The sequence below is a fragment of the Dermacentor albipictus genome, chromosome 3, assembly GCF_038994185.2.
Source record: "Dermacentor albipictus isolate Rhodes 1998 colony chromosome 3, USDA_Dalb.pri_finalv2, whole genome shotgun sequence".
Taxonomy (NCBI): domain Eukaryota; kingdom Metazoa; phylum Arthropoda; class Arachnida; order Ixodida; family Ixodidae; genus Dermacentor; species Dermacentor albipictus.
This window is the reverse complement of record NC_091823.1, coordinates 34456738-34484385: the sequence shown is the minus strand read 5'-3', so window position 1 is coordinate 34484385 and position 27648 is coordinate 34456738. Positions and strand designations below refer to the sequence as shown.

General features: G+C 41.8%; 2 protein-coding genes across 4 annotated transcripts; both read right to left on the bottom strand.

Annotated features, from left to right (window-relative positions):
• Positions 1 to 1465: 1465 nt before the first annotated feature.
• Positions 1466 to 11988, bottom strand: LOC135902892 (polyprenol dehydrogenase-like). Of its 3 annotated transcripts, none has more exons than XM_070535359.1 (7): positions 11544 to 11988; positions 11358 to 11466; positions 8639 to 8703; positions 8013 to 8114; positions 7711 to 7915; positions 7410 to 7602; positions 1466 to 5101 (listed from the first exon to the last, which is right to left on the bottom strand). In XM_070535359.1, exons 1-7 carry the CDS (start codon positions 11680 to 11682, stop codon positions 4877 to 4879), a joined length of 1038 nt encoding a protein of 345 aa, XP_070391460.1. In that variant the 5' UTR covers positions 11683 to 11988; the 3' UTR covers positions 1466 to 4876. The 3 variants fall into 3 exon arrangements, with proteins under 3 accessions (XP_070391460.1, XP_070391459.1, XP_070391461.1); XM_070535358.1 differs by having other exon boundaries at positions 7711 to 7918; positions 11544 to 11985; XM_070535360.1 differs by lacking the exons at positions 11358 to 11466; positions 11544 to 11988 and adding an exon at positions 10095 to 10221 and having other exon boundaries at positions 7711 to 7918; positions 8639 to 8707.
• A 921-nt stretch (positions 11989 to 12909) lies between these two features.
• Positions 12910 to 27212, bottom strand: GatB (glutamyl-tRNA(Gln) amidotransferase subunit B, mitochondrial). The gene is made up of 12 exons (XM_065433183.2): positions 26947 to 27212; positions 26715 to 26868; positions 26541 to 26654; positions 21756 to 21951; positions 21267 to 21389; positions 20297 to 20410; positions 20143 to 20227; positions 18998 to 19217; positions 17530 to 17663; positions 14721 to 14844; positions 14316 to 14405; positions 12910 to 13066 (listed from the first exon to the last, which is right to left on the bottom strand). The coding sequence occupies exons 1-12, from the start codon at positions 27033 to 27035 to the stop codon at positions 12932 to 12934; spliced, it is 1578 nt and encodes a 525-aa protein (XP_065289255.2). The 5' UTR covers positions 27036 to 27212; the 3' UTR covers positions 12910 to 12931.
• Positions 27213 to 27648: the final 436 nt, after the last annotated feature.

Below are 27648 nucleotides of genomic sequence, written 5' to 3'. Positions count from 1 at the left end.
GGGGGGGGTCACTCAAGTATCGTCGCTAAAGACAAGATTGACATAATTGAGCGTGAAATAGGCTATAAACAAGATACACATAACCATAACGTAGCATAACCATAGCATTTCACCATAAAATCGTTTGAACTGCCATGTATGACGATCTCTAGCGTTGAAACTCGGCTGACCCTTTCTTTCTATGTTCACACTCGCAGACCTTACTGGCAATGGAGCGTGACGCATATGAACGAGCGGAATGGCTGTAGTGGCGGAATATGGATTCATGTGTGGTCCCCTCTGTGTACAAAAAGTCTGACGGCGACAAGTGTGTTTTGGCCAGCACGTGAATTTGGTTGGAGTGGAGTCGGCAAGCCAATGGGCCGATTTCGCGCGATAACACCGATTGCACAGTTGTGTATTCATGGCAGTGGAGAGTGCATGTATGTAATTTATTGTAGCTCCCGTGGCTCGTCATTGGCATGGCAGGATGTTGACGGATCATAGAAATCTGCAGACCCTCTCTGGCCTGTCGGAGGCACCCCGCTTGCACTTCTTTTGCATAGACTTGGTAGTGATTTTCTTGCCGATATCTGCGTATGCTTATAACAAATATTGGATATAATGACGGTATTTTCCTGGCTCATGTGACTTTGTTATAATGAGGTTTGACTGTAGCTACAATGTCTATTGTCATACCTACTAGGGCACAGGAAAGCTTGGATAGGAGCATACACTAATAGCTGTACAAAAGGTTCGGTTGAATTACTGTGTGTGCAAGGTATTCAAAGACATCACTTGAAATCGTCGTGGACATTAAAATTCTTGTTCTAGCTGTCTAGGTGCTTACCTTTGTCCACACCAATCAATCAGTTACATTTATTTCAAGCTATTAGCTTTCGGCCTGACACTGGAGGTGATGCTGTACATTCCCAAAGTCACCCTACGCGTTGACCATATCGGTTTGGAGATCGGCATTTCTTGAATGTCACGAGATCGCTTGTTCTTGAGGTGAGACAAAGTTTCAGGGCCAATTATCATCTGTTACAAAAATAAATAAGCACCGACACTGGTCAGATGCCATTCCAGCAGTTGACTTTCTCGAGCAGATGGAGGCCATGATGGGTAAAAATGCTGAAAAGTAGATTACGGTCATTGCTGAGCAACTTCAGGCAGCAGAGTCAACAGTCAAGCTTTTTGTATACAATTTCGCTCCTAAGTAATGCATTTCCTTGCTCCCACAGCACCTGCACAACGCAGGAATATCTGGTGGTGAACTGCTGTGGCCAAAGTAGTGTCCTAGTTCCGAATTTCTAAACCTGTACGCCAATACGTATGGTGGGCATCACTGGGAGGGAGACTAACAAACAGCTACACAATGATAAAAACTCACTAAAAGCAACTTTTGTGGAAGCACTGCCCAACATCAACACGCACTAGTTAATCCAAGTATGTAGCCGTTATCGAAGCTGAATTAAGTGATTAATTGAGGCTGCAAATGGTTTTATTCCTCAGTCTTATAGAAGTGGAAAAAGAAACTGTAAAATATTTGGAACGAACATACTGAACCTTGTCTAAAATATTGTTGATATTCCTGGAATCGTTATTATGTCCTCAAATACCTTGCGCAACCATACACTGCCAAGACTTCACGAGAATATTGTACATGCATGGACCAACAGGACAGCATGTGGAAACTTTTTAAACAAGGATGTATAAGAAATGGTGCCTATGCAAACCGGGCTTTACATACAATGAACAGTTGGTGTCTGTCACATACAGTATTTATAGGCAAACACATCCTGGCTAAAATATTAGTTCCATGTACCCAGCTAACGGTATTGGAGAACAATAATGCAATTTTAATGTGTCACCTCACTCACTGTTATAGGCCTTACTGCAGGCTGGTTAACAAAGAATGTAATATAGCCTACAGGTGCTATCAAGACCAGAACATTAAAAATGTGTCGTCCATCATGCTGACGAGATTCAACATATTTGTGATTTGTCTCCTTCAATTGCAGTCGACAATGTGTACTGGATCCAGGAGGACCACAGCAGGTGCTGACTTAAGAAAGCAAATATAATTCTTGCAGAAATGAACTATCCGCAAAGTCTGCAGTGTATTCACAGAAATGTTTAGCTACAGACGCCCGTTGGATGATTCTCACGAGAAAAATGAAGTACATTGTGTAGGGCGTTGGCATGGCTTTATTATTTAGAAACACATGGCATTAATAATAATGAAGTATGTAAATAAGGCCTCACAGCACATTTATTCTGGCGTGAGGCCCAGTTCAGCATGCCAAAAAGTTCCAAGACCCTATAATATAGTAGTTGAACTTCTAGCAGCATCTGATTCCGGTAACAGATGGCAAGCGTGGCATAAATGACAGCATAGAGGCTATTTTGTTCTCCAAGCATTTCACAACATTTTGGGCCAATCGATCACATATGCTGATGTTTACTCATAGGAGTGAACATTTCAAACTTTACTAGGATTATATTATAAGAAAAGTTTGCACTCTTGGGGCTTGTCTTGCCCTCAAACAATAATTGTAATCCATCTTTCATGCCTTTCTGTTCATGCTGCATACCCAGTACTTCAAGGTCACGAATAGCATGCACATCAGCATGACACAGCATTCCTGACAGGAAAGTAGCAAGGGTAGAGTTTTCAGTACGGAAATGCAAGCAAGATAGACGACTATTCTTATTTAGATAAGATCCTTTGAAGGTGTTCTAATGCTTGCTTAACAGTCTGAATATTTCATTGAAAGAAAGAGCAACATGCTAAAGCAACAAGCTTCAACAGAAGGACCATGCAATGGTTTGCAGCTTGTCCACAATGTCTTGCTCTTTCACAGGTGAAATTAGCACTTGAGTAGTTTGCTGAACGGTTTCCATGTGTTTTTTGTTTTCTTTTTTTGTAGTTTTCAATTGATGCTCCCTGAATGGATCTCTTTTTGTTGATCTTAAAATTAACATACAATTTAGGCTTTCTAATGGCACTTTCATTAGTTCTACAATTTTGCAACTCTAGCTTATTGTGATTTTGACTACCCATCCAATTCTTTACCAATACTGTCGGTACAAGCAATGCTAACAAAAAACAACAGCAGCCAGATTATTTGGGCCTACGTGGCATTTGGCTGCATGAGCAGCAGCAGACTGAGAAAACAAAGGAAGAGTTATAGGAAGAAGTTTAGACTGCCATCAGAATTAAGTTTTCTAGACGTAGTTTTGACTAGGTGCAGTTTCAATATAGAAATTCTTTACTGCCATAATGCCACAATAGCCGGCATACAGCTTGAGCTGCTACATATGGCATGCACACGGATCCTTGGTGAACGAGTTTACAGATGAAAATGAGGCACCATGCAATTGTAATGCAGATATAACACGCACAACATGGTTCACATTATGACAGTGATGCAACCAGACATTCTTTAGTTAGACATGCATTGTAGGTGAACAAGCTGGATGGGGTAATAGTGAAATGTTTAAGCAGTAACCATACGTAACTTCTTTCAGCCAAAATTGTCTGTGCCATAAACACCATCAAAATGTTTCCATGTGGATATGGAACGTACTTCAACGCAATTCGTAGTACCTTGCATGTTTGATCATTCTGCCCTTCATATAACAACTAATGTTACATTCAAATGTTTTCAACTGCGCCCTGATTCAGCTTGCTGCAATGCACAGTCCTCTAGAGATTGGAGCCATCAGTCCGATTCATTCAGAGTGTTGTGCTACAGCAGAAAGAACTTGTAGGTGTTTTTACCGTTATAGAGACACTAAAGGCACATATTAAGTCAAGCTAAAGCAATGGATTAATGCTCGAGAACTTCTATGGTGTCATTACAGTGAACAGAGCTTTAGTAATCAAGAAATTTAGGTCAATGCAGAACACGATTTGAGACTCCCCTGTGACATTCAAGTACTAGCTTGATGACGTAGGCACTCCTCATTACAATTGTCACTAGTACTCGACCACTTATAATAAAAAGATCACTGCATTGCATGCAATAATCCGCTTCTAGTTGAGTAACAAAAAAAAAAAAATTACTTTTTGACATTACCCTTAACAACGATGCAGCCGGTCAGAAGGTTTCGTTCTTGCTCGACTCTGCACTGTTCATACTTTCGTTTTTCAGTAGTTTCGTTATCATGTAGTGCTGCCCTGGTTTTGCTGGCTCGTGAAACTCGCAAAAACTGCAAGTAGCACAGAATTCCATGTCCATGTGATGTCGCGGGATGCCCAAATGGTCCATGTCACTTGACCCAAGAACAGCTATAGCAGCGAATCTAACGCTCTGTCTTGGCTTGGTTTCTCCATGGCTGTATGTTCGTGTTTTATGCAATAAACCATAGCACCATCTATCTGGCGCCGGTTTACGCAGCGATGGCAGTAAAGGGCACTGATGGCATATGCAACGTGACACCACTCCCTGCTCGGGGAGCGGTTGATTTGAATTACTCTGCTCTAAAGGTATGCCGACCCTTCAGGCACAATTTTGTCTTAAACTAAGTCTTTTCTGAACACGGAAAAAGCACTGCAACGTTTCTGGAATGGTATTTTAACAGTTCCTATTGACTTAATATTTGCCTTTGGTGTCCCTTAAGCAGAGAGGGCAACTGAGATCCAACAGAATCTGGCCACGCCTTTAATCCATCACAATCCTCCAATCGCTCTGGATGCAGATGAACTTTTGGCTTGGGCAGGGTTTATCAAATGCAAAGCGCCATACTGAAAATAGTTGAAAGCTACTAGTCAAATGTACCAGAAGTGTGCATTTCATGTTGCCAATTTCCATAGCCTCGACTACGTTTGCGAGGTGTTTAAGGTACTGAAGCCTACTTGGACCCCCAATCTATGACTGCATTTTGAGACCTAGGCACGAAGGAATGGTTGAGTAGCAAGTGGCGACGCTGCAGAAGGAAGCCAAGGCTGCAAGCAGGCCCATGTTTCTTTCCACAACCTATCTTGCAAGGCACGGTCTTTTGACAGCGGTGCTGGCTCAGAAACAGTGCATTCCTCCAGGTAGGCACCACTGACACCCTCCATGTCTGAAGACAAGGCAGCATACAGGCTTGTTTGTGCACCTTCGTTGGGTGTCTGTGGAAAGAAGCAGAGAAAGAAAAAGCCGGCATCTTATTACAGTTGAACTTTTATGTTTGAAGCGTGCCACTGGCAATAATGCACAGAATGACTAGTACAATACCAGCAAAACAGGTTAGGCTGTTTAGCAAGGCTAAGGCAACAGAAGATGTAAACTTACTTGGTTGTGCAGTGAAGGCAGAATAATGAGAACAGTGAAGGGTCTAGACTAGTCTAAAAAGTGTTGTGCTAATATTCACTTTTTAGTTATCTCCCCAAAGCTATACTTCTCATCAAAGGTTGAGCTAACAATGCCAGTAATGACAGTTGCCAGTTTATGCCTACCTTGTTTCCCAGAGACAAAGCGCGTATATTAATGTATCATTTCCAACCCACTGTGGTGATTTAGCGGCTATGGAGTTGCGCTGCTAAGCATGAAGTTGCAGGTTTAATGGCCGACCGCACTTCGATGGGGGGGAATGAAAAAACACTCGTTTACTTATTAGCTGCACGGTAAATAAACAAGAGTGGTCAAAGCTATTTAAAGTTCCCCACTACAGCGTGCCTCATAATCATATTGTGGTTTTGGCACCTAAAACCCCAGAATTTAATTTTTATTTTTATCTATAATTTCCAGTGATGCCAGAAAGTAGCTGAACCCAAAATAAGACGTGTTTTGGAGTGTTGTACACATACACTTGAGCAGGCAATGAAAACTGAATGCTTCTTCAAGAGTGCTGTATGAAACTTATCACTAGTGTTCGAAGCTCAGCAATATGTACACTTTGTTGCCTCTAGCATGTTTGAGTTTACTGAATGTCACATGGGGGGGGGGGGAGGTTACATACGGAGAAAGGTATACAGAAAGAGGTCCCTTAGTGTCAGCACAGCAATAGATACTGCAACGTCATCCTGTCTATACTAGTAAACTGCTCTTTCACTGTTGCTTATTGTTCCATAACATGGGAGAGGAGGGAGAAAGAAGAAACAGTTCGTTCTGAGGCAGCAGTTTTGATAATGAAAGCACAATCCTCAGCACAAGATCAAATTTACTGCAGAAACAGCACAAATCAGGCATTCTAGTAGCTTCTACCGTAGAGCATTTTATTCACAATGGCAATTGCAAAGTTTCATTAATGGCTCGGTCAAGCGTAAAAATTATGTTTCAATGTATAAGCCCTAAACTTTAGCCTATCGATGTTGTGGCTTTTAAGTTTACTGACATCTTTCTGACCTTCTAGAGTCCCCTTAAATGTACGGACACAGTATCATGCTCGGACAGAAGCACTTAATTTCAGTGCAGAGATGCACCTGCCCATACACTCTCAGAAAGGCTGGAGAATGTATGAAGCAGAGAGAATGGTATCGTAAAACAGGCACAAATTTCTTGCGTTACAGGCCATGAGCCATCTGCAAAATATGTTAGGTTGTGCATCACTCATGATGCGGGGTGATAATTTTTAAGTTTTCTGTAAATTTTAAAGGCTGCCTGTAGCAGATTACATAATGTTATTCCTTGAGCTGGATTATTCAATGAGGAATACATTAAGTTCAAGAGAAATCGAAACACATATTCAACCAATTTTAAAAGAAATCACAAATTAACTTCTTAATGTACTCCTTTGGGTGTGTATTGCAGTTACGAATTGTAGCCAGTCAGTTTGCAAGGGTATCCACTTGGAATGAACTTCCAGAATGACATTAGTTTGGAGATATGCACCATGAAACTTGGCATAAATATTCACTATTGTTCCACTTACTTTAATAATAAAATGTGCTTTTATGCATTGAAGCATGGAATCGAAACGCCCATGTTTTTCATCCATTCAGGAAATATCTCAAAACTGGTGCCGTCCTTGAGATTCATTTCCGAGTGGATTCATTTATTCACGAGTGGATACTCTAGCAAACTCTCCAGCCACAAGTGGTAAATTTCAATGGGTCATAAAGTAATTAAGAAGTTAATTAGGAAATATTTTTCATTAGTTTAATATGCGCTTTGATTTCTCATGATAGTAATGTCCGCCTCTTTGAATAATTCAGCTCAAAGACAATAACTATGCTATCCACCACAGGTGGTTTTTAAAGGTTCCGGGAAATTTAATATGATCACCCTGTAGATGGCCAAAAACAATTATAAATGCTAAACAACATTTTGCCATGTCACAATGCATTTCTGTTGCCATTTGTCCTTTCTTTTTTACCATGCAGACAGCTGACCAACCAACTTACATGTTGCTTGAGCCACTATTTTAAATGCTCTAGTGCAAAAGCACTCATGAAGGAGGACACACACACACAAATAAAATTTAAAAAGAAAGCATACCTTGAAGAAAATTCCAGAAACTAAAGGAGCCCAGAAGACTCGTTTGTACAGGTTTGTATCCACAATTCCAGGATGCAGGCAGTTTGCTGTCACAGGAATGTGTTCCACACGACAGTAACGCGCTAGTGACTGAGTGAACATCACTTGGGCTAGCTTAGACTGTGCATAGCCGAAGTAACTTGAATAGAGCTTTCTGTGGGGAAAGAAAACAAAATGCAGCATTATGGCAGAAATAATTATAAGTGCGCAAGGCAGCTGGTTATGAACCACTGCACTATAGATAATACACTAGGCAACGTACCTGCTGTGCATGTCATCGAAGTTTATGCGGCCAACTTTGTGCACACAGGAGGAAACATTAACTATCCTAGCCATCCTCTTCGGTGTTCCGGCAGATATTAATCGTGGAAGAAGTAAAGCCGTCAAAAGGCAGTGGCCAAGGTAGTTGATACTCATATGCGATTCGAACCCATCTTCAGTCTCTTGGTATGGATTGAACATGACCCCTGCTGTAAAATGTGCACACACATATTCCAAAGTCCTCACTTCACTAGAACATTACACTAGAGTTGCATGCATAGGTAAAGTGAAGCAAAAACTCACCACCACAGATGAGTATATCTACGACGACATTGCGCCGGAGAATTTCCTGTGCAAAATTGTCAACAGACGACATCGACCTGAGGTCAAGTGGCAGTATTTCCACTGCAAAGTATGAAGCGACACCTTAAGGTCATGCAAAAACTAAAAGCCTTCAATGAACACTTGTGAGAAACACAAAAGAAAATGTCCAAATTTGTATTCTACCACAATAGCTCTTGTTTGCCTTTGGGCTAAGTGGCTATGTCATTCTGCTGCTGAGTATGGTGTGATACGTGGGTTTTATTTCTATTCGATGTGGCTTCTTTTATGTAAGGCAAAATGCAAACGAGCTCACGTGCAGCACAAAGCTTGAAAAACTTTGTGTTTGCTTCAATAAAGCCTACCCAGTCACAATTATTCTGCAGCCCCCCCCCATGCAGTGGCTCTCATAGCAAGATGGGTCTTGTGGCTATAAAATGTCAATATCTTAACATTTCGATATATGATACATCTACGGTGAACGTCATCTACATGATGACTTGAACTTGCACAGAGAGCAATTGTTACCTAAAAGCAAATTCATAGTTTTCTTTCATGTTGCACATCGGTGTTTATCATCTGGCGTTGCACAATCATGCAAAACGCACCTTCACATCCAGGGATGTCTTCTTCCAAGCATTTCTTGGTGCTTAGAGATCGCACTGGTGAAGAACTTCCTGAAAATGTTTTGCATTCATGCAAAATATATGTGTATACACATAAGTGAAAGTAAGCTTATATATATATGAACAAGAAGTAAGGAAAGTGAAGGCCCCAATTTTTATTAGAAATATCATAAGTGAACAAACAGTGACACCAAGGACAACACAGGGGAAATTACCTGCTGTTTTTAATTGAATTGTAGAAATGATAAATAAATGGCATTCAAAGCAGATGAAAAAACAACTAGCCACAGGTGGGGTACAAACCCATGTCTTCGCATTATGCGTGCAATGCTCCCACCAATCGGGCTACCGCAGCAATGTTTTCTTATCCACTTTCTGGGGTACTTATGTTTATCTGTGAGAACCAACCTTGGCAATGTGAACCAGTGCCACCCCTTGCAGCCTTTATATACATACACAGGGTCCCGCACGTTTTACTTAAAATGTACAAAAGAGATTTTGCAGTTACCGCTGCACTGTTCTTGCTGAAATTTTCCAGGAGGAATGCACTTTGGGGTCTACGTCGATCAGTGTAACATTTGTGGCTAATTGCCTGGTTTTTAAGAAAAGTGCAAATTTGCCTTTGCTTATGGGGATGCAAGCTGCTGCTGCAATGGCGCAACCATTAATTTGTGTCATCGCCTGCCGGTCAGGGAAGGTTGCCACTTGTTGCCCACTTCTGGAACGCTGGTTTCTGTAGCTGCCAGGAAGCGGCGACACAAGTTGATGCTCACGCCTTTGCAAGAGCAACCGCATCCTCATCAGTGAAGGCAAATTTGCACTTTTTTCTTAAAAGCTAGCCCATTAAATGTGGCAAGTGTTACTACTGAATGGCGCGGACTCCTAAATGTGATCCTTTTGCAATATTTCGTCAAGAAGAATGCAGTGGTAAATGTAAAATATCTTTTAGAACACATTAAGCAAAATATGCAGGACCCTGTATATAGATGCTCCTATTCCACAAAAGAGGAAAGAGAAGTAATAAGCAAGCAGACACAACTGACACAACACAGCAGTGATCAAATAATCAGTGAACCATATCTATTATATATTTGTAAATATATTTATATCTTACTGTAGCATTGTCAGTTGTTGAAGTCAGTGCCACTGCCAATCACAACTCAACAAAAATTCCCTACACTGCACAAAGTAGCCCAGAAATTTGCATATCTTATTACAAATGCCATAGCAAATTTATAAGCAGGGTTGCCAGGTTTAGCGACTTCTCGCCAAATTGGCTACTTTAGAGCCTCCTGGTGACTGAAATTTGTGGCTGGCAACTTGGCTACTGTCTGGCTACTTTTGGCGGTGGTCATTGGTTTTGGTAGTGTCCAAATCGCATTCCCTCCCTCGCTCCCTCGAAGCAACAGCCCCAAACACCAGATACTGAAGGTCAAACCTTTGTCTCTTGCAAGCTCCGGAAGCAAATCCAGGAGCTGAAAGCATGTTGTAGACGACATATGGCCAGTAGGCCTCCTCGACTTGTAGTCCCGGGCTGTCCAGGATAGCCCAAGATGCTTCATACGCAATGCTCATTGGTTGAAATTAATGCCTCAGGCAGTCCAGGACTGTCAGAGACGGACAAGCGAAGAGGCCCATTGAAGTTTCTCTACAGGTGGCGTACAGCACCTCTCTCTGAGTAATAGGAATTAATGAGTCTTAAAGGCTACGATTTTGTGTAATTTGTTAGACGAAAGCAATAAGTGGTGTCCTAATCCCAGCAATGGTTAGCGCTATAGCGAATCTCGAAGACCTTGCTCCTCGGCACCAGAAGTGACTGCAACAATCACAAATGCATCATGGCAGCCATGTCACTACAAGTGGCAGTGTCTATGTACATTCTTTAAAGGCGCATACCAGGGAGAGTAGAATGTGTGCGACACTATACAGTTTGCATGGGAATGTTTGAAGAGAAGTCATAGTGGTGCAACGATGGCATGCAGCGAGCTTATTGTGCTGAAACTGGTGACACCACTCTGGCTATATGAAAGCACGCAAGTGTATGGTGAAAATAAAGAATACAGTAATATGTGATAACGAGTGTTTTGTTATTCTTGTTTGCCATCAGTGCAGCAGAAAACTGCATGTATTTTTCGCCTTTTTCTTGACTTTAGCATCGAAAATGGACAATTGTTGGTTTGTCGTGCCGTGGCTACTTTCTTGGCTGCCAATTAAAACTTTTGCCACAGTTGGCGACTTTTTTGGTTACTTTGAGTAATTTTTCGGCTACTTTTTCTCCCGAAGACCTGGGAATCCTGGTTATAAGCGCTAAATTAGAAGGGTGGCCCATTGTGCTTGAGGATAAGAGAGTAGGGATGACACACACACACGTTCCGGTACTGAAATCTTTCCATGTAAATTACGATGACTATTGCAGTCACCGTACAACGCGTGATCGCAATTTTAAGTTTACTATTTAAACACGGTCCTATAAACAGATTTGATGCAAAAAGGGTGCATGCACAAAGAGACCGACTTGCTATTTGACCGACAGTCATGCTCAATCAAGTAACTCCAAGTAAACGTGATTCAAGTGCCACGTACAGATAGCAGGAAATTCGAAAGCGTCAGTGTTTCCCCGAGCTCAAATGCGGCAACATTTATCCCAGAGGCAGTTGTCTTGAGTTCTGCGAGCTACTTCATATAAGTGAAAGTGCGAAACTTGCCGACAATGACTCGAGCGTTTAGAGCTAGCAAGGCTCTGACTGTTTCCAACCCCAAACCCTGCGTTCCGCCAGTAACGACAGCAGTTTTCTTGTCCACAGAGCAATCTGAAAGCAATCGCGTGAGCGCAGCAATCAATTAAACTGCTTTAGATTAAAACATTTTGCTAAGTAGCTGTACTCACATGTTTTTGGTGCCGGCAGAGAATATACACTTTTGAACCGTTGCGCGCATTCTTTGAAGAAGTACTCCGCAGCAATGAGGTGAATTTTGAACCAAGTTTCAATATGAAATGCCGCACACTCCAGCCAGTGGAGAATCATCGTTGCCGCTATTCCCAGTCGCCTCAGCTCAGCTGTTGCCGACACGAGTACTTCCGTGTAGAGCGACGAAGCAAATGCGCGCGCCCTTCACCATAAATCAGCATGCCAAATCGGCAGCGCGTCGCCAGCTTGCCGCGTGCAGACCTGCGCGAAACAAATCCACGTGGGTACATCCATTGGTGCAACACTCCTTTCATTTCGCAGCAGCTACTACAGACCGCATAAAAGCAGCTAAGTGGCCAGCGTAACGCTAGCCAGGAAACTACGTAGCAAACCAACTCCCGGCTAGCCGACTAGCATATGCACGCATGCCAGGCTTTCGCCACCGCATGGCGCCCTGAGCGCTCGTTGCACAAATTTTGTCCGAAGCCCGCACGTTTTCGACCGTTCCGATTGGTCGGAGACGTTACCTATGCACATCGGGTGCCAGATGTCAAAAGATGACCGCATGATCGAGGGCTCGGACAAAATATTCCTGCACGACCGCGCTACAGCAGGAAATGGGCGGCGGAGGCAAATGTGAATAATGTGACAGACTTCCTCAAGTGCCAAAGGAGACTAATGAGACACAAGGTTTACGAGTCTGCCCAGTTTATCGAAAGATGGAGAAAAATGAAGTGGCGATCTCTGTTGCATCAAATCATGCACAGATAAATAGGCCTTTCTTTCACTGTGCGCACCAAAGAAAATCCTTGGACAATGCCTTTGGCAACTTTCATATGAAAAACACGGCATTCTAACTTCCACCTCTTGCTGCCCCTCAACACACGCACACACACGCACGCACGCACGCATACACACACACACACACACACACACACACACACACACACACACCATTTCTGGGAACTCGTATTAGTAATTCTTTCCAAAGCTCACAACTAATAGCCTACACAACTTGACACTTTCGTCTGAACATCACACATGGCATATATATGCCCGCCAATAACCTTAAATATAAATTTGTTGGAACATTTGGTTTTCATGGGACACAAGGAAAACATGATAGAACACTTTTATAATACTTTTGAGTGCCCCTCTAAGTATTTTTTCCAAAGCTAGGTCATATTCATTGCACATCACTTTAAACTTTGAGCCCACACTGCCCATAAATGCCCTCCGACTGTTTCCTCTAATTGGAAACTCAGTGTGACGTTTCATTCTCCCAGCTGGACACAGAGAGAACATCTATATAATGCTTTTAAGTGCCCTAGTTCCACGAACAGCTTCACTGCACAAACATTCTCTTTTATTTCATTTTGTCAAGAAGCTCTAACATAATTTGCTTGGCAAGTTTCATTTGGGCTCGGCTGTTTGACAATGCATTCACTTTTGTCATCATCGAGTTGAGGAATCGCTCTTTTCCTTTGGCTGTCTTCTTCGCCTGCAATAACACATTATGCAAGAAGTAAAAGAGAAAGTAAGATAACAAGTAAACACTGATGTAATTAAAACAATTAGCTAAATACACAATGGAGCAGTCATGCTACAGTCACACCTCGTCATCTGCCGTTATGTAAAGCAGCTGAGCACAAAAGCCTTGGTCAGGATAATTTAACAATCCTATTCCAATTCTTTTCGGGCTACATCAGTACTCCGAGCGGCACTTTTCTCAGATCATCACTAGCATTAAGCAGTCGTGAATGGTGGATGGTAAGAAAGGAACAGAATCGAGTGAAAGGAATTGCTACATTATACTGGCTCTACCCAGTTTGGAATATTAAATTTTTTTTTACAAAGTGTGATTGCTGAGTGTCCTTTATACAATTTACAGGTTCTCCACACTCAAATAACGAAGATAACAGCCGTTGAGATTAACCTGGTGCACTACCTGTGGGAGGCCACACATATGGGTAGCTTGCTGTCTGTCGTGTGTAGCTAGAGTTTATCACTGTTCTTGTCATTCTGTCAGGCAGAACACCTCTTGCTCCTGTGAGGTGTCATGCCAGACAACACACAAAAGTGAAAGTATCTCCAAAAGTGTTTGACTAAGATAACGGGCCCTGCTGAAGCTTGTGCAGTTCTCCTCGAACATGCTCCTTAACACTGGATGCATGAGGCACTAGGCATGCTTGTAGCATCAGTGTTGACAACATGATGTAGAGGTCCCCCAAGTGCCACATTTAACACGACCAGTGGCACTCGTAATACACCTGTTGGCATTTTCCACTAGCCTGAATAGTCTAAGTCAATGTACTAAGCTCAAAATAATGAACTTTTTATTCCATAGAGGAGTAGTATAGCACTCGTACCTGTCTTGACTATTCAATGCCATCAAACTCACTGACATGCTGAATCAAGCTACATTACATTAACAGAAGTCTGGTGTAGTTTGTACAACACTGCTTATGCACTCCTTTAATTAAGAAGCGTTCAAGAGGTCACCTAGTTTTCTTTTTGTAATGCAGCAGCAAAATAGAGGTTACCTACAAGTATTCTTTCATGGCTTCTTCAGCACCCTAACGCAAACAACAAGACATGTTTCAACATATGCTATGTTGCACAATGTTTGAAAGGTACAAACCACTGCTAGTTTAGATCTTTCCTATTACTAAGCTCTCATGCTTGCCTCAATTTCCAAATAGCTGCAGGCAAGTATAGTAATACAAGCAAACAAATTAGTTCACACTTACATCTTTTGGATTCTCATCTATAACAGTCTGACATAATTGCTTCAGCTGCTCAACATCTGTTATCTGCCACCAGTCATTCTCTTCAATAATCTGGAAACAACAAATCGTGTTCAGGGGGCAAACATCTGTTATTGTTGTTGATATAGTTAGCTAGCCTAATTAGTAACTGTGTTCAGAAAAATTAATGAATATGCAGCTTGCTCATGACATCTACAAGTATATATATTTTATACAAAACATTGCTTTGACAACAAAATTTTAAGTCATAAGATAAGAAAAAGAAGTATATTCTTTTGTGCAGTGAAAAAATAGTCTCTTTCTTTTGTTAGCAACATCAGTTCAAATAGTCCAAATGAAAGAACTAGTTATTGTCTAAGGATATTTCTTGGTGCCGAAGTACTTCACCTTTGTCGGTGTCCTTGGATCGCCATTCAGCAAGAGCTCCAAAACGTCTTGTGCGATTGTGTTGCTAACCTGCTGCTTCTGTATAAGAACAAGTAGCTCGTGGAACCTATCTGCATCTAACGAACTGAATAAAAAGACAGGAGGACAGGTATGTGAATATATGCAGTTTATTAGTTGAAGGCGAGTTTAATGGGAAAGTTTTAATTTGTCATTGCAGTTAATTTACACCAAACGCCAACATGTTAACGAGAACCAGCGTGTCAAACCAGAAGAGAATAAAAAAACTGAAAACCTAAGAAAAGAAAATCTAGGATTTTGTTATAAAAATCATGAGCCATTCCAATCGGCGAAGGTAGATGACCAGCGAAGCTGTTTAGTACACGGCACAGAGGCGACACAGAATTTTGAAGAAAGGTACGAACACATCTATTTCTATACATTTGCATGGACGACTGTATACTCATATAAATACATATAAACAAGAGAAGAAGGGGAAGTGTTGAAATCAGAAAAAATAGGAATACTAAAAGAAAGAAACAAAAGTGACGAGCAACTGTTGGCAGCCATCCACATAACCGTGTATGTGTGTATATATATATATATATATATATATATATATATATATATATATATATATATATATATATATATATATATATATATATATATATATATATATATATATATATATATATTCTCTGCATTATGAGAGGGATTAGCCATTGTATTTTTTGCTTGCCTAGGAGTTATGATATATTGTTGATGATGATAATCTGTTTTGACACAGAACAAAAATGCACAAAAGCCCAAGCATCAACAGCTTCGCTGTAAAAGGAACCCATATTTAGAGTTGCTCTTATGCAAGATGACAGTTCCAATGCTATTTTTTTTCTTATCTACATTAGTCTGGCAGGAGTTACACATATTAAGAAACTTTCCCTACAAGTTAAGCTATCTGTTTTCTACAAAGTGCTTCTGTAAAGTTTGGAAACCTGTAGCAGACAGGAGGTCACATTTTTTCTTACATCTGCAGCCTCTTAAGTTACCAGGTTACATTAGAATTTCAATTGGTGGGAGTACTTTGTGGAATCATGCTGCAATATGTTTGAGCAAGTGCAAGGAACGAAAATAGTTCAAAAGTAGCAGTGACATTAATGTGATAACTTTTGTAGCTTTGTAGCTGAGCACAGCAGCATATCACATGACTTAACGCCATCACACCTATCACTGTATTTTGCAACTATTATTTTCTCCTGTCATGGTGGCTGAGCAGCTATGGCATTGTGTTACTAAGCACAAGGTCGTGGGACCAAATCATGACCACGGTGGCCACATTTCAATGGGGGCGAAATGAAAGAACACATGTGTGCCATGCATTGGGTGCACGTTAAAGATCCACACGTGGTCTAAATTAATCTGGAGTCCACCACTTATGCTGCTTTTAATTATAAAATCATGGTTCTAGCACATAAACCCCAGAACTTTAGTTTAACTGATCAATTATACTCATATATAGTTATCCATTGTGCAAAAGCAGTGCAGCTGCATGAGAGCAAACAACAAAGGGTTAAAAGTATGAAAGAAGAAAAAAATACTAGCAAAATACTGCTCACAACTGTTTATGTGTTTTGCTCTGCGTGACATGTAGAGTCCCATACATGCCTGCCAACTGATCTCTTACATTTGTGCTTGGCAAGTGTCGAAATCAGAAAAAAATGAGTAGTTCCAAATAAGCAAAGAATGTGATGAGCCATTGCTGGCAGCCATTTTCATAACTGTAATAAACAAATTTAATTGTTATAATTTAACATTGTCCTCACTTGAAACATGGTGCTGTGACCAGGATTCAAACTTAGGCACTTGTAGTAAACAAGGAGAAGGGTGTTTTTTTTTTTCTTATCAGTGCAAATCCATTCATGTGCTACTGGGGAAATTTTATCAGTCATGGGACTTAATTCCTCTCACCATCTTTTTCAGTGATGTGAATACGCAGGAATAAGACAGCACTAGATTGGGTGACCTGATATCATCACTGCATGACATATTGTCATGAGTAGGTTGTTTTAGCTTTACTTTCTTTTTCTGAAGACCATTTTTCAATAGATTATTATGAAGTTAATGTTTTGTGCCTACTATATCCAAAATTTCCCAAGCATTGCTGCCTGCTATACAGCATAAGAGATTTGTTTAATCAGTTTGGGCACACAACATTAATGATTATCGAATGTACAGGAGCACCAGCCAGCCATTACTCTGAAATATACGGCGATACGTACGTGTATAAATAGCAGACAAATTTGACCTGAAAGTTCAGAGTCTATGACTGACGAATGTGCTACCCACTATTATTGTGATTCAAGTGTTCCTTGTCATCCTGGTCATAATTTTACCCAATAAAGGGCTAGATTCTTGATTCACACCTTTAGCAGTGTTTGATCCTTCTCTCACTATGAAGTGATGGTGAAGAACCATTCTGATGCTTATTTACAAGCCCAGCACAAATGCTGATGTTCTTCCACCACAGAGCAGCACTGTTTCGAGTGCAACAGTAGCAGAGTTCTGCAGTTTTTATTTTCAAGTGTCACATGTGCCGCAACTGCACGATGGGTGATGGGACAAAAAATGATAGGCATAAGGTTAAAGCTAGGAAGGCAGCAGTATGAATAAGAGAGCGAACAGGTGTAGCATTGATATTCTAGTGGAGATTAAAAGGAAGAAGTGGAGTTGGGAAGGCTATATAATGCATAGGGCAGATACTTAGCGGTCTGTAAAGAGTAACAAAATGGCGATGATGATGATGAAGATGTACCTGGATGGTAATGTGATGTCCGCTTTGTTTAGCTGGGCGAGCAAGTGAAGAAGCATCCAGTTGACAATGTGCTTGACTTCACAATCGTTAAAGCTGGCCAGTTTAAGAAAGAGTTCCAGGAAGCCATCTTCATTCTGCGAAGAAACAGAGAGAGAGAGACACATGCTAGAAGCATGCTGAATTTTAATGTGACTGAACTTCAACTTGAAGAATTTGGGGGTTTTTGCAACAAAAGATTCAGTCCTAATGAGCTTTGCAAAATCTTTCATGAAAGGTGCAGAATGTGTCTAGTATTGAGGGGTACCGCTTCGTGAATCGTGGAGTGGGGTGACTCGTATATTCGTTTGGTGCATTAACACTAAAGGACAAAAAAAAAAAAAAAAGAAATGTGAATGAGAAGAGGCTAAGTAGAATGTGTTCTTTTGATACTGCTTTTTCCACTTGTATGCTTTGTTTGGGGCCTGTACTATCTTTAGCAGCTGGATACGTAGCAATGTGAGGTTGTGTTCTCACATCGTTACTTCGAAGGGATGTTCTACTTTATACTTTTGCATTTGCATTTCATCTGTACATGATATGCTCAGTGGTCTCTCCTGTGTCATGTTCAGCTGTATCCTTGAGTGTGTGCATAACGGTCTAACTAGTGTGATGCACAATGATCCACTGAGTGCACGCTACACAGCCTATCACTGTGGTCCTCTCATTGGTGCTAAGTGCCTTCAAATTTTTGTGCATATTCTTATAAAAGCATTACACTGTACTTTTTTCTTGAGTGCGAAAAGTCTCGACATACTATTAAAAGGAGAAAATAGCTTATTAGCTTTAGAAATTTCAACGTGTATAACTGTGCCATCCACTCCCAAGGCATCAGTTTCGGACAGGAACATTATCATTCAGGCGGGATACACTTCACTCCATGTAAACCGTCTCCGGGTAAGCAAAACTTTCTGGTAAACAGAACTGTGCATGCAAAATTGGATGGTTGCATATCGTTTATGCAACACTCTGCCAATGCAACAAATTTTTCATAAGGTTCTGCTGATGACAAAAATTTTTTCTTTGATCTATTGTTGCTACGACAGCATTTCACTTGATTGTGGAAAAACCAAATCAAATATTCAAATCAGTCATCAGACACAATAAAAGACAGTCAAGGTCTGCAACACAGTTGAAGTCTGCCAATCAGTGATAGCTGGCATTGACTGTGCTTCTCTGCCAGCTTACCAGGTGAGCACATACTTAGTTCAGAATGAGATTTCATATGAGAAGTGCTCCTATCTCTTCTTCTCAACTGTGCCATATTCTTTTTGCAAAAACAAAAAAAGCTTCAGCAATAAGTGCATTCTTCTTTTCAGCAGAGAAAATTTTCAGTGTCATTTCTGTTTGATTTAGGCAGATCCTACAGGAACATTTTATGCCATATTAGAACCACAGCATTCTCAGAGTTTCAGATGAATGCGCAGCTTACCATTATAGTCTGAGCTTGATGTGGTGTCAAGTCGTGATCTTCCACAAGTTGTTCTTTGTGTTGCCATGGAAGAGTGGGCATTTCTTTGTGTAGCTTCTCAATGCTGATTGTGGCCAGGTCATCAGTCTCGTGTGCAGAAATCACTAAAGGAGGCAAGTTGGGTTCCGGCATAAACCTGTAATCTTGGACAACTTCTTTGTCTCTCATTGGAACAGTGCACCTAAAGAAGAGTTTTGTCAAAGTGAAGCAAGGTCCATTAACCTTCAAAGCTGGGCTGTCAATTCAAAGCTGATGCCTTGAAATAGTGCAAATGAAAAGACAATTGACTGCATCATCTCATTTCTTTCTTTTGGTATGTCGTCTGTGCTTTTTCATAATGGCAAAGTGCATGCTGAGATGGCCTTCACGGACTGAAGGATGATCATACATTTCGGCAACACTTTGCAAGAGCAATGAATAACCTGCAAATGGAATTGCGCCGTGTTAATTCAGTTTGCTATGTCACGCAGAGCAACTCACCAACACAAATATGGTGGACACGCTCAAAAAAGGCAAAATAATATTAATTTGGAGGCAGTCTGGCCACCATGTTAGCCAAGAGATTAATCCATTTGCACCATGTATAACGGCAGTACTGCACTTATTTACCTTATTCAGCACTGTCTGCACCAATTCGTTTTGCAACATTGTTAAAAATTATTGCAGGGCACCCTGATAGCCTAGTTCACCATTACCTATGACGCCCAGCATAAATGTCTCCATCAAACAATGCAATCAGGAACATGATGTGCAGATTAGGTGTTGCTGATGGCGAGTTTCCACAATTGTCCCCATTAATCGCTTCTTTTTGACATTGTACATACTACTGCACAGAAATTTCACAATTTAATAAATAACACTGAACAAATAATGAAAAACATTAGCTAATATTCGCTAAAATTAAATGAGGCAATATCACAACCACAGATTCATGGTTGGATTGGTACAAACAGTATTAAGAGTTTCTCATGCATCTGATCTAGTCTTATGGTTATTGAAGTGAATGTCCTTTCATTATTATGATCTCAACTTAAAAGATTTATCTTACATTACAGCAGTAAAGACAACAAATGAAGTATACGCACAATCTGTGCAATAGATGTTACCTCTTCAAGCTGTCAAACGACATAGTTGTGTTGATAATTTTCCCACCAGATGAAAGAACTTCAATCTGTCTTGCAATTTCAAATTCTGCAAATTAAAGAGAAACACAATGCTCATGTGTAGCAAGCACAAGGCGTTTGCAATTTGTGCTCTTACCTACAGCATTGGCAACAGCACGCACACTGTTCAAGTTCTTCACTTCAGTTCGCGTGCCCCATGGTTCACCTGGACGATTCACGGATACATTTGCATCCACACGCAGAGTGCCTTCTGCAAATGTAATGTGACGAAATGGGGGGGAGGGGGGATGAACGTTAATTGTGTTATAAGATGCTCACAAAAGTATAAATATGTGCCGACTTGTTACAATGGCTCAGTGGCTATGACAGTCTGTTGCTGAGCATGAGACTGCCGATTCGATTCCCATCTGCATTATCATGAGTGTATAACGAAAAATGCACATGCCCCGTGCTTTCAGTGCACAAAAGAGCCCCCTATGTAGATAGAACTAATCTGAAGCCCTAAGGTAGTACGTCTAACATGTCTTGATATCTTGGAGACACTAGCTAGAAATCCTAGATCAGTTTAGACAGATGAAGCATCATTTGAAAAGTCTAGTTTCATTATTTCACTCTGTTGCTTATCGGAAGAGAAAATAAAAGTCAACACACTACTTTTTAAACATTGCTGGTACTCAAGTGTGATGTGTTAGATCTTAAAGGTATTTTTTCATAATTAGGCCAGCGTGGCTCAGCGAAAGCGCTCGAAACTTTATAAGTTCAGCCCCTGGATCTTTTAGAATAGAATGCAGTCCATTTAAACTGATAGCAAATCAAGTAGGCCTGAGCGGACACCATAAAAATCCATGATATCATGGCAAATTGGTGTGAAAACTTCACTGTGGCATTGCCTCCCATCTTTCCTTTTTGTGTCCTTCCTGGCTTAGCCTCTTCCCACGGTGAGAGTGAGAAGGGTGACTTACTAGTACTACTTAAGATATTTTTATCTGTGTTCGCTGTAAACTTGATCAATCAACTATACAGACGTAGCCTTTGCAGTTGTGGCACTTGCAAAAAGGTATACCCGTGGCACGTTACTCATGCATATTATCAGAAATGCAACCCACCTTCCATCTTGCCGCTACACACATTAAGAGTGCGTAACGTGATGAGCAATTCTTTGACAAGGCTAGCTGCCTCTTCACCATCCTTAAGACATGCGTCAAAGACCAACTCCATGAGACCAACTCCTGTCGAAATAACCGATGAATAATATTACAGTGTACCTAGCAGACCAGCTAATCTATCATCAGCATCATAATTAAACCTACTTTTTAAAGTACACTATAGGACGAAGGCCTCTCCCTATGATTTTCAATTACCCCTGTCTTGCGCTAGCTGATTCCAACCTTACACCTGCAAATTCAGTAATTTCATCACTTCACCTAGTTTTCTGCTATCCTCGACCTGAGCCTTCCTTCCCTCGGCACCCATTCTGTAACTCTAATGGTGCATGTATATGCACACGCATGCACGCACACACACCTAAGTTGCAACGGCTTTTTTGGCAGCAGAAATGGGAAGCAGCTGTCAGGAAGAGGAAAGTGAGGACTTACCTGCACGGTTAAGATCAATGAGGCTTCTACCATGTATGACATCATGCAGGCTTTTGCCACTGTCTTGCTCAAGCTGAAGTTGAATTAGTGTTGCTCGCTTGGAGTATGTCTCTTGAGAGCCAGGTGCAAACGCAACAAAGTCTAGGTAGCCACCGGTGGCCAAAGGTGACCTTTGTTGAGTAATCTGGTACCCTGCCTATTGAATGAAAAGAAACATTTGCCAAATTATAGGATATCATTTTACTTCCTGCTCATGCAAGTTCAAACACCACATATTTTGCATGCATATAAACTGCAACTTCTTTCCCCAAGGGACTGCAGTTTCACCCATAACGTGAAGCACTGGCATAATAGCTGGCACAATATTATGTGCAGCAAGTTCTGCACTGTTTCATTTGGTATTGATGAACTAAACATTATGAGAAGTGCACGAGCAATCTGTTCCTGAGAAAATGAAAACTTATTTTTTTGATGTTGACTAGTTTATGCCATCTTCGTTTGTGGAGGTAGCACTCCCTGGTGAGGGAGAAGTGGAGTGACATAGCGTCTTCCTTTCTTTATATTCTGCCTTTTGCTCCTTACTGCTAGTTTAACTTAAAATCTTTCAGCTGTGCTGTTTTATATAGAACAGCTGCAGATTGCAGTGTGAGCTCATCATAACTCTACAGGTGCATTAGTGACTCTTTTCTGATGTGGCATCGGCAAAAAAGCACTACCATTCCTCCCTCCCTCTCTCTCTCTATATATATGTATAGCATTCCCTAAAAAGGCATGCTTTAACGAAGACACACATTTTTATGTTGCCTAAACAACCCTTTGCTTAACTTCTGACAAAAGTTTTGCATTGCCAAGATGTGCAGCCACTTCACATCAAATCATGCCAACATCCTTATGCTATTTTTATAAATTATGATATTAAAAAAATGACTATATCATGTCGTTTACAAATTGATGCATTTATATAACGTATGTGAGGGCCTAGTTTGTACATGACTGAGAAAAATGGACAAGGCTAGGAGCGGGACCAAACAAAAACAAGACTGTTTTGTGCCTTCTTGATCAGTACACATTTTAGCAGCGTTTGTTTTTCATACATTTAAATAAGCAGCAATGTCTACAAACAAATAGTGAACAATGTAGCCCTTTGTGGTCCACCCTCTGCAGATATATTCTGCGCATGCATGAGAGATGTATTTTCCAACCACAATATTCTCGTCACCCGCTGTAGTTGCTTAGTGATTTTGGTGTTGCGCTGCCAAGCACGAGGTCGCGGGATGAGATCCCTGCCACAGTGGCCGCATTTCGATGGAGGAGAAATGCAAAAACACCCATGTACTTAAATTTAGGTACATGTTTAAAGAAACCTAGGGGGTCAATATTAATTCAGAGTCTCCCACTACAGCATGCCTCATTATCAGATCGTGGTTTTGCCACGTAAAACCCCATAATTGTATTTTTTTTAATATTCTTGTCCCCAGACTAGCAGAACAATGTATTCTTATAATTGAACAGCTTCGACTTTACCACTCCAAACCCCACAAATCTTCTAGGCTTCGGGGACAGAAAAAGCACTTGAATCATATCAATGCATTTCCTCGGCAGCTAGGTGCGGGGTCGGGAACCATGAAGACAACAAATTTTTCCGGAAATTCTAAAGCCTTTGTGCTCGTGCCCCTCCCCTGGGAGGAATAGAGGGGGGAATAGAGTCTGTAGAGAAGAACTAAAATCAACATTGGGATTGGCAGTATGTATGAAATTAATAAAATAAATAAAATGCCATACAGCCGGGCAAAGCAGTAAACTTAGATTCTTGCAAATGGCCTATAAAAATATGTCATCTATTTGTTTTTCGTGAATGGAAAAAGGATTGGCATTTCCTTTAATCGTTATTACTTGATGCAGAAAAAGAAGAAAGAGAGGCGCCTGAAAGAAAGGCAAAGCGCAAAAAGAGACTTGTTGCAGCTCAGGTGACAGCGGAGATAAGTGTTGTTTTCCAACCAGATTGTCTAGTGAGTGGTTAGGCCACAGCTACATATAGAAGAGGGTGCGCACTATTTTGCAAGTTGCCTATTATGCAATGGCAGTTCCGAAACTGTGGGCATGCTACATTCTTCTACATTTAAAATACGAGAATGAACCTTTGTTTTAGAACTTCAAACTAGAACTAGAAACTAGAACTCTAGTTTCATTCACTTTCTGTGACCTGCTGTCTGACTTGTTTGAAGTGATGTGTGCGAACCATATCATTTGATCATCCTCAGGAATCAATGAGGCAGACAGTTTGAAGTAAGGCTGCTTTCTTTGCCTTTGTCAAAATTACGGCATAAAATAAGGGCTAGTAGCTCCAAGAGATTTTAAAGTGTTGTGCCTCCTGACAACTGAGTGTTCTGAAGACTGCAGAAATGTTTTGTTAGGATGGACTCTCTGCAGCAAGCAGCACGTGTTACGATGGGGTACGTGAGTTTCAGCTAGGCGACTGGCCTCAGCTGTGTGGTGTCGAGGGATCAGGCAGTGACAAGACTCTCTTCCTTCCTCCATAATTTCTTTGCCACCTTTGTTCTTGAAGTCTTTCTTGTGTGTCCAGGTAGAGGTGCGCCGTAGGTGGGCTGGCTGCAATGTTCTTCCTGCTACAGGCACTGGGCAACATCTGTCTCTTACTTCTCTCTTCGAAAGTGGTGCAGTCCTTGAGCCCATTTGATGCAAGGAGTGTGGCCCTAAACATAGCGATCTTAAATATTGGGCTCAGGGGAGGGGGGGGGGGCTACAGCTGAGAAAAAAAAAAATTACGTCGCCTCTCTGTCCACAGCACAAACATGCTTGCAAGCAGCACATGTTTCTGCAAGCAGCAAGGTCCATGGAGAATCTCATCGGTGGTGCACTTTGTGTGTACAAACGGTGACAGGCACAAAGCAAGGGCTGGTCATTCTCCAGAAAATGATAAAGTCATAATTTTTTCAAAAAAAAAAAATGTATGGTTGCTTCAGACAGCTTTTTGCAACCACTATGCGCCTATCATAAGCATGCGCACCAAGGGGAGTAGGGACGTGAATGAACTTGGGTGTACACTTCGAAAACGCCCCGACACCGGCCATGGATGAAGCTTATGCCCCCGAAAATTTTTGGAATCTTACTAGCTACAATAGCCCCTCAACTTGCGCTTCTTGAAATGGGCCCTTTTGTCTGCTGGCACTATTCATGCCCACCAGCCGGTGTGTCCCCTGCACGGGAGGCAAAATGTTTCAGTAAATTGCCCTAATTTCAGTAAAGGCGCTCTGTACTTTCTGCTCCCCACTCTGTGCTTTCTCCAATTCTCTGTTCCCTCTTCACTCCACCATCCCTTTTTCTGGCCAATGTTCAGGTGTCAGAAATTGACAGTGCAGCCAGCGAAATTCTTTTGCTTCCTTTTAACAAGCACAAATGCAGCCGTTTTTTCCGCATGTGGTGGTGGTGGTGGTGAATTGTAGCAACAGGCGGGTTTAGCCTGGCGATCAGGGCCGGCAATTGCTCCGCCCGAGCGTCTCGCACAATACCGCTGAAGGGTTTCACCATATGTCCATCAAACCAGTCTCTCTTAAGAATTCGATGAGGAGACGTGAAGTTTCTTTGCGGGCTATAACTGATCCCTCGGGAAATATAAGGTGTTGCAGGCGCGCATGCGGAAGGTCCTTGTGTTGCAGATTCTTCAAGAGAGTGTCTCTTTCATCTTGGAATTGCTGGCAGGACCACAAAAAGTGCTCAATATCTCCTGTTTCGTTGCATGCCGTACAGTTCGGAGAATTGAGGTTCGGAAATGCGTGGGAACTTGAGGGATGGCAAACCATGGTATACTTGTTGTAATGCGGCCTTTGAGTCCGTAAGGAAAACCACATTCTGCGGAGGCAAAGTCTTTAGTTTGCGCAGAGCAGAAGCTATTGCTACGCCTTCCACAACTGTATATGAGGCTATACAGTTCAGACGGCCAGACCACGTATATCTTAGAGAGGGAATATAGAATGCAGCTGCGCAGCGGTCTTCGTCTGCCTTGACAGAGCCATCTGTGTATACTTGTAGGTGATTCGGGTAAGTCATGTTCAGGTGTTCCAGGACTAATGACTTGGCTTCTGCAGATGGAATGCAGCTCTTTGATTGCAATCGTGGTACACTTAAGTTGCATGTGATGTCCTCAAATGTCTAGGGTGGTTCTATCCTGTCCCTCTGTCTCGAGCAGTGCAATCCTAATACGCGAAGCGTGTTCAATGCTGCATAAAAATGGGAGCGCGGCCTGTTACCTATACGTCGTAAGAGGGCTCTACTGGGCGTAGACTCACTCAATCGTAGTAGCTGGATCATGAGAGCCTGAGAAGCCTGAAGTCGTAGAGGGCGTGACTCAGCTTCGTAGAGCACTTTCTTGTTTGATGCTGGTTGAGGGACTCCAAGGCAAAGTCGGATACCTTTTCCGCAATCAGACGCGAGCTGACGCGGGCGCGTAGTAAGCTGAACCTGAACCTTTCGCCTATTTGTTCTTGGCGCGACTTGCTTTCACATTCAACACTCCTTTTCATCCATGTCGCTTTTTCTGAGCCCGCCTACTAAAATTTGGCGAGGAGGGGGGGGGGGGGGGGTAGCGTTTAGACCTGCGCCTTCTGGCTACGACAATGCTGTGTATGACATATCCTGCTACCAAGCCCAACGTGCTAGCCATCAATGACAAGGCTCCGACATAAAACATGTAGCGAATCACCAAGGTTTACTGTTCCTCGACTTAAATATTGTCAAACAAATCACCAAGATTACTGTTCCTCTTACTGGCATATCTGCGTAGAAGTAATGCTTCCGGTCAAAGTGGGACACAGTGTTGATATTGCAGTTTAGCGCAAGCGCAGTCAGGACAGCTGCCTCGACGCATCTCCGATTCAGGACCTGAAACAGACGCAAGGCATTTGATCTAAGCACCCACCTTGATTTAAGCATGCACCTTACCGGTAATGTTCCAGGTATGGACGCGTCAAAAGGTGAAACTTGAGAGTTTTGAGGCTCTCCGAACTTGTATGGTGAATTAGAAAATAACTTTGAATTAGATTCTATTTGAACGTGGACTTCGATGCCAATGACAGCTTCCCATTCCTTTAATTTGCTAGAGAAAGAAAAAAAGAAAAGCCATGAATGTTTACTGCTGCTATTCGATGGTTTATAGGCAACCCCATTAACGTACCTATTGGGCTTATTACCAGCGCAAGTACTCAAACTGAAGCGCCGGTAGCTTTGCACCATGCCAAAAAGCGGTCGCCGCAACACCGACATGGCGCACACATGTCCTAAAACGGTGTCCTCCAAAGTACATGTACGGTCGCGTAATCAAGCAAATGGTAAGACGTAAACGGTTAACAAACTCTCGTTTAATTAGTTGGTTTAGTTTATCGGGTGCTGAAGAGCTCGCACTGCGCGCACCGCATGATACGAACTATAACGTACCACCAACCGTGCTTGTCTTTTGTTCCTAAACGTTACCACAAGCCATCGAGGCCACAAACAAAGTACATTAAATAATAATAATTAAGCTTTTTATGTGTCAGTAACTTAAATAAGAAGTAGTGTTGGCGTCGCAGTTCTCAACAATAATTTCGACACTGCGAACGTTCAAAAAAAAAAAGAAAAGGTTTATGACTTCTTTGTTGACATGTATAAGTGAGCTTTCGGTTTCGGTTTGTTGTGCGTCGAGCAACGGAGCGCCGGCTGCTGGTGCTGCTGATTGTCTCCTGATGTCGTACACAACAACTACGCCCCGTAGGTGTTCCCGCTATGAAATTACCGCGTTTCCAGTGCTTGCATAGCAGTTCAGTCTGCACAGAAAGGTGCGTTTTTCTCTTAAATCTGTAGAAAAAAAATTTCGCACTTACCGCTGCTCTGTTCTTGC